Source organism: Selaginella moellendorffii, unplaced genomic scaffold (assembly GCF_000143415.4).
Source record: "Selaginella moellendorffii unplaced genomic scaffold, v1.0 SELMOscaffold_27, whole genome shotgun sequence".
In the NCBI taxonomy this organism is placed as follows: Eukaryota; Viridiplantae; Streptophyta; class Lycopodiopsida; order Selaginellales; family Selaginellaceae; genus Selaginella; species Selaginella moellendorffii.
The window spans coordinates 919,304-927,242 of NW_003314288.1; the positions used below are offsets into that span (position 1 = coordinate 919,304).

The 7,939-nt window shown below is 47.6% G+C and overlaps 2 protein-coding genes across 3 annotated transcripts; both read left to right on the plus strand.

Annotated features, from left to right (window-relative positions):
- The first annotated feature begins 521 nt into the window (after positions 1–521).
- Positions 522–4,671, plus strand: LOC112348163 (pentatricopeptide repeat-containing protein At3g46790, chloroplastic-like). The gene is made up of 4 exons (XM_024680259.1): positions 522–652; positions 1,309–1,698; positions 3,511–4,305; positions 4,467–4,671. The coding sequence occupies exons 1-4, from the start codon at positions 522–524 to the stop codon at positions 4,669–4,671; spliced, it is 1,521 nt and encodes a 506-aa protein (XP_024536027.1).
- Positions 4,672–5,847: 1,176 nt separating this feature from the next.
- Positions 5,848–7,192, plus strand: LOC9629410 (glycine-rich protein DOT1). 2 transcript variants are annotated; one of them, XR_002992982.1, is made up of 4 exons: positions 5,848–6,389; positions 6,439–6,536; positions 6,588–7,060; positions 7,127–7,192. XR_002992982.1 is itself a non-coding variant. In XM_024680358.1 (2 exons), exon 1 carries the CDS (start codon positions 5,909–5,911, stop codon positions 6,254–6,256), a length of 348 nt encoding a protein of 115 aa, XP_024536126.1. In that variant the 5' UTR covers positions 5,848–5,908; the 3' UTR covers positions 6,257–6,536; positions 6,588–6,858. The 2 variants fall into 2 exon arrangements, 1 of the variants encoding a protein (XP_024536126.1); XM_024680358.1 differs by lacking the exon at positions 7,127–7,192 and having other exon boundaries at positions 5,848–6,536; positions 6,588–6,858.
- The last annotated feature ends 747 nt before the right edge of the window (positions 7,193–7,939 follow it).

Here is a 7,939-nt window from a genome sequence, read left to right on the forward strand (position 1 = left end):
GATTGATCTTGATTTGGATTGTATGGATCTCTATAAATTTTGAAACTTAAGTTTATTTTTCTCCTTTTTCTTCTGTGTTGCCAAAATAACTGGTGTCAAACTTGCTTTTGCAGACTATCTCTACTACTTCTGGATGCGATCAAGGCCTGCTGCTCATTGCTTCAAAGGAGGAGATGATAATTGATCCCCAAAGAGCGAGCTCGATGGTTTTGTTGCTTTCATCAAGTTATCATTCTGTGCGATCTGAAACACCACATCGTCCACTGTACTTTCACAGGTTTCGAGACAGGTACCCGGGAAAGCTGTATTCCATTGTTGTTCCTCAGGACCTGGAGTTGTTTTGCCGCCTCAAGTGTGAGCTGATCAAGATGAGGGAGAAGCTTGCAATGGTGGAGGCTTGGGCTCGAGCAAGGTTGCAGATGCAGTATGAGGATGATTTCTTCTACAACTAGCTTTGTGGATCTTTCCACATTGAGATCGTCGAACGGAGAGTGTTGTAGCATAAGTTATCTCCTGGAGAAATGGTCCTGGCTCAAGGAGCAGTTTGCACGCATCCGCACGTCAAGATTGTTGGAGAGCTCAACTGGAAGATGGAAAAAGGCCAAGGTGACTCATGGGGTTTCAAAACCTGCACTCGGCTTGGTAAGGTTTGGTGAGTTGAATAAGTATGATGAGTTTGAAGAGACAATCGCACAAAAAAAGGACGGGGGGGGGGGGACGTCTAGACGTGAAGCGTGCTAGCTCTCCTGAATGGCTTCAAAGAGGTGAGGTCTGAATCTTGGCTTGTGCTCCTTGTAAGAGCTAACTAGCTAGCAAAAACAGAGGAGACGGTGAAGAGGATGCCTCTTGAACTCCAAGAGAACAACAGACCTTTTTTTTTAAGGAGGGGAGAAGCTGCTAGCAGCTCAGAAGTAGGAGCAGTGGAGCAAGAGGAGGGCTGATGTCATCCCTGTGCGCCAAAACTGCTGGGTGGTTCGGGGCTTGGTTAAAGTAGGCAACCGGGTGGAGGCAGGGGGTTGGGAGCAATCCAGAGGCTTGAGGTATGACTTGTCTTTTCTACCTGGTGGAACTCCATCCGAGCATTCCTACTTCCCTCTTTTAAGCCGTTTTTACTATTAGCTCGTGTTAACTCTTAACTCACATTTATACATTGTGAAGTTTAAAAAGGAAAAGAATTAGAAAAAGAAAAAACAGAAAACACGAGCTTTTTACTACTACAGTTAAGTGCAGAATAACAAATCGGGATTTCTAGGGTATGCGTGCGGCGTTTGTGTGGTGTGTCTGTCATTTCTCAACAATCTCATGCAGTGGAAAACGTTTTTCAGGGATCCCACTTTCTGGGGACAACAGGTTCAAGAAGAAAAACAAGTTCTTCTCAGAGTCCTACCCGGATTTCAAACATGTTTCTACCGGAGAGAGCCTGTGGATCGCCAACAGGAAAACACCAACCTGGGTCTCTGCAAAACTCGAGTCGCTCGCTGACCCAGCTGTAGGTAAGGCCACCACGGCCCGCTACAAATCTCCACATACCCCACCTGTAGCTGGTGATGAACCGGTGAGTTTAGGGAGGCTGATACACCGCGTGAGAGACTCAGCTGAGAGCAGATCCCTTTCTTTGGGAAAACAAGCCCATGAAGCTGTGCTCAAGAGTGATGAGCACAAAAGCAACATCTACTTGTTGACGGGATTGATCGATATGTACTGCAAGTGTGGCGAGCTTGAGGAGGCTCGCAAGATTTTCGACTCCATGGGAACCCGGAGTGTTGTGTCCTACAACGCGATCATCCAGGGCTGCGGCTCGAACGGGCAAGCTGAACTTGCTCTGGAGTACTACTCTGCCCTGAGAGCTTGTACCACCATTCAACCCAACGATTGGACATATGTCGCGGTGATCAGCGCCTGCTCCAGACTTGCTACCGAATCCAGCGAGAAGAGGGAGAAAGCTCTACGCATCGGGATGGAGATCCATTCAATGCTGAGCAAGGAGAAGAAACAGGTAGATCTGTTCGTGGCGACTTGCCTGGTAGACATGTACTGCAAGTGTGGCGAGCTTGAGGAGGCTTGCAAGATTTTCCACTCCATGGGAACTCGGAGTGTTGTGTCCTACAACGCGATCATCCAGGGCTGCGGCTCGAACGGGCAAGCTGAACTTGCTCTGGAGTACTACTCTGCCCTGAGAGCTTGTACCACCATTCAACCCAACGATCGGACTCATCTCGCGGTGATCAGCGCCTGCTCCACACTTGCTACCGAATCCAGCGAGAAGAGGGAGAGAGCTCTACGCATCGGGATGGGGATCCATTCAATGCTGAGCAAGGAGAAGAAACAGCTAGATCTGTTCGTGGCGACTTGCCTGGTAGACATGTACTGCAAGTGTGGCGAGCTTGAGGAGGCTCGCAAGATTTTCCACTCCATGGGAACTCGGAGTGTTGTGTCCTACAACGCGATCATCCAGGGCTGCGGCTCGAACGGGCAAGCTGAACTTGCTCTGGAGTACTACTCTGCCCTGAGAGCTTGTACCACCATTCAACCCAACGATCGGACTCATCTCGCGGTGATCAGCGCCTGCTCCACACTTGCTACCGAATCCAGCGAGAAGAGGGAGAGAGCTCTACGCATCGGGATGGGGATCCATTCAATGCTGAGCAAGGAGAAGAAACAGGTAGATCTGTTCGTGGCGACTTGCCTGGTAGACATGTACTGCAAGTGTGGCGAGCTTGAGGAGGCTCGCAAGATTTTCGACTCCATGGGAACTCGGAGTGTTGTGTCCTACAACGCGATCATCCAGGGCTGCGGCTCGAACGGGCAAGCTGAACTTGCTCTGGAGTACTACTCTGCCCTGAGAGCTGATAACACTATTCAACCCGACAATCGGACACATGTCGCGGTGATCAGCGCCTGCTCCACACTTGCTACCGAATCCAGCGAGAAGAGGGAGAGAGCTCTACGCATCGGGATGGAAGTCCATTCAGTACTGAGCAAGGAGAAGAAACATCTAGGTCTGTACATGGCGACTTGCCTGGTAGACATGTACGGCAAGTGTGGCGAGCTTGAGGAGGCTCGCAAGATTTTCCACTCCATGGGAACTTGGAGTGTTGTGTCCTACACCGCGATCATCCAGGGCTGCCACACGAACGGGCGAGCTGAACTTGCTCTGGAGTACTACTCTGCCCTGAGAGCTTGTACCACCATTCAACCCAACGATCGGACTCATGTCGCGGTGATCAGCGCCTGCTCCAGAGTTTCTACCGAATCCAGCGAGAAGAGGGAGAGAGCTCTACGCATCGGGATGGACATCCATTCAATGCTGAGCAAGGAGAAGAAACATCTAGGTCTGTACATGGCGACTTGCCTGGTAGACATGTACTGCAAGTGTGGCGAGCTTGAGGAGGCTCGCAAGATTTTCCACTCCATGGGAACTCGGAGTGTTGTGTCCTACACCGCGATCATCCAGGGCTGCAACACGAACGGGCGAGCTGAACTTGCTCTGGGGTACTACTCTGCCCTGAGAGCTGATAACACCATTCAAGCTAATGCTTGCACCTACACCGGCGTCCTTGTTGCTTGCGGGAGTGTGATGGCGATCAAGCTCGGGAGGGAGATTCACCAGCTGGCGAAGCATAAAGGGCTGCTGAAAAACAATCCAGTTCTGGGCTCCAGCCTGGTGAGCTTCTATGGCAAATGCGGCGATGTTGATTCTGCTCAGGAAGCGTTTGACGAGTGCCGATCTCGGGACAACACGGGTCTCTGGAACTCTCTCATACAGGCTTACACTCTCCAGGGCCGATCAATCGAGGCCTTGGAGCGTTTCTATTCCATGACTCAGGAGGAGGGCTGTAAAGCTGACGATGTGAGTTTTGTCTCGGTGTTGAACGCTTGCAGCCATGGTGGTCTGGTGGGGAAAGGAAGGCAGCTTCTGGATGAAATGCCCAAGCAGTATGGAGTCAAGCCACGTCTGGAGCATTATGTGTGCCCGATCGATATGCTCGGGCGAGCTAACCTCCTCGACGAAGCTGTGAGAGTTCTCAGAGCCATGCCTTTTGAACCGGATGCAGTGGTTTGGACGTCCCTGCTCGGAGCCTGCCGGAAGTGGAAGAATTACACGATCGGCAAACTCGCGTTTGAGCGTCTTGTGGAGATGGATCCCAAGAGCGGCACGCCCTATGCATTGATGGCCAATATATTTGGAAACCTGGGGATGCTCAGTGAAATGGCCGCTGTTGTGGAGAGAATGAGGGTGAAGACAGCTTCAGGGAGCCCGGGAGAAGCTGGTGGACGGATGTTAGCTCTCTTTCTCTTCCTCGGGTATGTCTTTTAGAACGTTGATCACATAGCTCACGTAGCCCTCCTCTTTCATTCTCAGCAACAATTGCTTGAGCTTGGCCGCAATCTCGTCGCTCTGTGAGTGACTCCTATCCCCGACAGAAAAAGAATGCACTTTTCCTGGATCACCTGTGCGGCCACAGTGAGAAGCTTGCGCTGGGGTGTGCTCTGGTGAACTCACACCAGAAGGAGACCATCAGAATTGTGAAAAATTTCCGAGTTTGTGACGATTGCCATGCGGCCACTGCTCTCATCTCTAAGCTGGAAAAAAGGCTAATCATCTACAAAGATGCCAGTCGGGTTCATGTGTTCCAGGATGGCAGATGTTCCTGTGACAACTACTTTTGAAAACATGTCAGTGCTCTTTCTTGCAGTTATCCCTGGTTTTAAACCCTCCGTGAGTCAAGCAGAAACATGGGCCGCTGAGTGAGCATGCCTCGTCAAAGTACCGCCGCCAACCTGAACTTCACGGAGAAAAAAGTAACATTTAAAAGTTAAAACTATGCAAAAGGAGGATGACAAGAATCGGGGAATACTGACTAAACTTGCCAACAGGTGCCCCAAAACGGAGCGCCCAGATTCAGATAATAAGCTTTAGTATGAAGACTTGCTGATAGGAAGTACTGCCTCATGTTCCGGGAGCAAGGTGATGGTGGCTTGTGGCATGACCAACTTTGGGTTTGTGCTCCTAGAGCACGTTGAAGACGTGTGGAAGCTGGTGACAATGGCATTTGTTTCTTGCGACATACTCACCAGTTCCCTCTGGTGCCCAACCTCAAGGCTCTCTTGTGGATGGAGCTAGCCCTACACAGTGTGTGTGTGTGTGTATCAACCAGCAGATGCACAAATTGTTGAGAATTAGCAACAAGTGTGTATTATAGGCTTAGTACGTAGTGTACTAGTGTACATGTACATGTGTTTCAGCTAAATATAATGGGCCAAATACACTGAAAAAGTGTGTATAAGAAGAGTAGAAACAAATTAAGAAATGTAAATTAAGAAGTGCAAAAGAAATGAAAATAAAAATTGTCCATCCTCATCAGTTTGCTGAAATTAAGTTGGATTCAATTCTTCCAGCTCCAAATATTGTGATTGAGTTGTAAGTTAATTAATAGTAGAAAATAAGAAAAAAAACAAACATTGGAAAAATAGTGTTTGATAATATCTTCTTTGCTTTTAGTTTTTTATTTTCGAAAGAAAATTACTGGGGAAGTGCTGGTAAAGATATCTTTGCCGTTCGTTGGTGGTTAATTAAATGAGCATGTTTAGAGATGTTTATAAGAGTTTAGCTCTGGACGAAAATTAAAGTTCAAAATTTACGTTTTCCCTATTTGCACAATAACTTAAGCTAAAGTAATGTACTTACCCTTATTTTTTATGGGAAAATTATTAGTATTTTGGATTCGCACGAAAAAAAAGGCGAATTTAGAGGATTCTAAAGTAAAAACCCCGACCAAATCTAAAGTGTTGGGTCATTTTAAGTTGTTAAAAATTATTCCGGAAATATTCGAGAAGATTCTTAGGTTAGGCTTTGGCGTGCCTGCGAAGAAGATCTGATCTCGCGGCACGGCCCGAGAATTAAAACATGGAGAGGCCTGAGGAGGTGGAGGAAGCAGGTAATCCGATTTTAGGGTTGGAAGAGGAGGAAGTCGCCATAGGGAAATGGGGATCTGGGCCTGTTCGTGCTCTATCTTCACCAACAGGAGGAGGAAGAGGTGCCCATGGACGGAGAGGTGGCCATGGAGTGGGAGGAGGGCGCGGGGTGGCCGGGGTTGGCCGCGGATCTCTGAATCTGGCCCCGGGAGGATTAGGCCATGGTTCTGAGGCGGCTCGAGGAGGGGTTGCCCCGGGAGGAGGAGGCCATGGTTCTACTCTAGGAGCAGGACCTCTTCGTCAGAAGTTTAAGCATCGAGCCATTGTCTGGGCACATTGAAATGTCTTTGGCGGCAACAACATCACAAGATTCAAATGGCTGGAAGAAGTTTGGTGCTGGAGAGATCGTTAGTGGCTGCATACACAACATTGAAGCATTTGGGATCTTCATCAGCCTTGCCAAGAGCAATGTGGTAAGCTCTCTCTCTATCTTGGTTTCAAGTTCTTAGTCTGTGCTCCAAGGTTGCTTGTGTCATGTCTCTGAAGTGTCTTACGATTTTATTCAAGACTTGTCAACACTTTGCAAAGTCGGCCAATGGGTTCAAGTAAAGATTCTAAAGGTGAGAACGAAAGCTTGAGTAAAACCACAGGGTTATGATTTCCCTCTACAGGTTGATGCGGAAACCAAACGTATATCTCTTGGAATGAAAGCGTCATATCTGACCCCTGAGGATGGCATCGAGCCGATGGAGGAAGAAGCTATAAATAAAGAGCCTTCGAACACAAATGTGCTCATGGATAATGATGAGAGGGAGGAGGAGGACTACTTGGATCTGGCATCAAAACGATTCCCACAGCTATGCATGTTGATCCACTCTCAACAAAGACGTTGAGGATACAGTGCCAATTGACTTGAAAGAGCAGAGTTACTTCTTGTTTATATTTAGTCTTCTCATGTCCTGCTTCTCGACAGGGAGGCTGCAGCAAAAGAGCAGTTATTACAGAAGGACCAGCCTCCAGAGACCAAGGACGACTTTGAAAGGCTTGTAGCAGCGTCACCAAATAGTAGCTCCATGTGAATCAAATGCATGGCTTATTGGTTGTGTCTTGCGGACCTGGACAAGGTGCGAGCAGTGGCTGAAAGGTAACACTCTACTCACATTTGATTCTATTTTTCTTTAGGTGTTACAATCCAAGCTCTTTTTTATAGGGCATTGGAGAAGATAATTTATTGAGAAGAAATGGAAAAGATGAACAAATGTATGGCTTGCACTCACAATGTAATGTTTTTGATTTTCCTACAACCTAGAGAAGCATTTGAAGAGCAAATGGCAATTACTTTAGGTGGATATAATGACCATGGAAACTACTATAGTAAGCATGCTTGTGTTTGGGGATAGAGATCAAGGGTATGGTAGAAGACCTCAATGTTTTGAGTGTTAATTTGGGGATATATTACAGGCGCTAGCTTTGACCACATGGTCAACATTGGTCAAAGGGAGGCTCAAGGGTTTATGAAAGCATGTTAGAGTAAGGAACTTAAGAGTGACAGTGTAGAGGAGCTTTAGAGGTAGCTTGGGGGTGGTTGAGTTCAAGAGGAGGTGTAGTTTAGTCTAGGCAAATTAAATTGTTGAATTTTTGTGCCGGGGTCATAACATTGGTATCAGAGGTGTTAGTTGTGATGGCCGACTAAGTTGAACACTGGAATCCTATTATCGATGGTAGTGCCAATGATGGTGCCAATGGAGCTGTAGAGTTTTGGACCATGGAAGATGTTATTCACGAGCTGCGAACCCTTAATAAAAATCAGCAAGAGATGCAAGACAAGATGCATAGCATGATGGGTACCTTGCATGAGCGTGTTGAGGCACTTGGGGCTAGTTGTGGTGGCACTCCAAGTAAGCCTTCTTTGGTGGATTAACTTAAGATTCTAACTTTTTCTAGTGATGGTTATGTGGATGAATATCTAGCTTAGCTAGCTAATGTGAAGAAGTTCTTGGCTGGTAAAAAAACTCCAAATGCA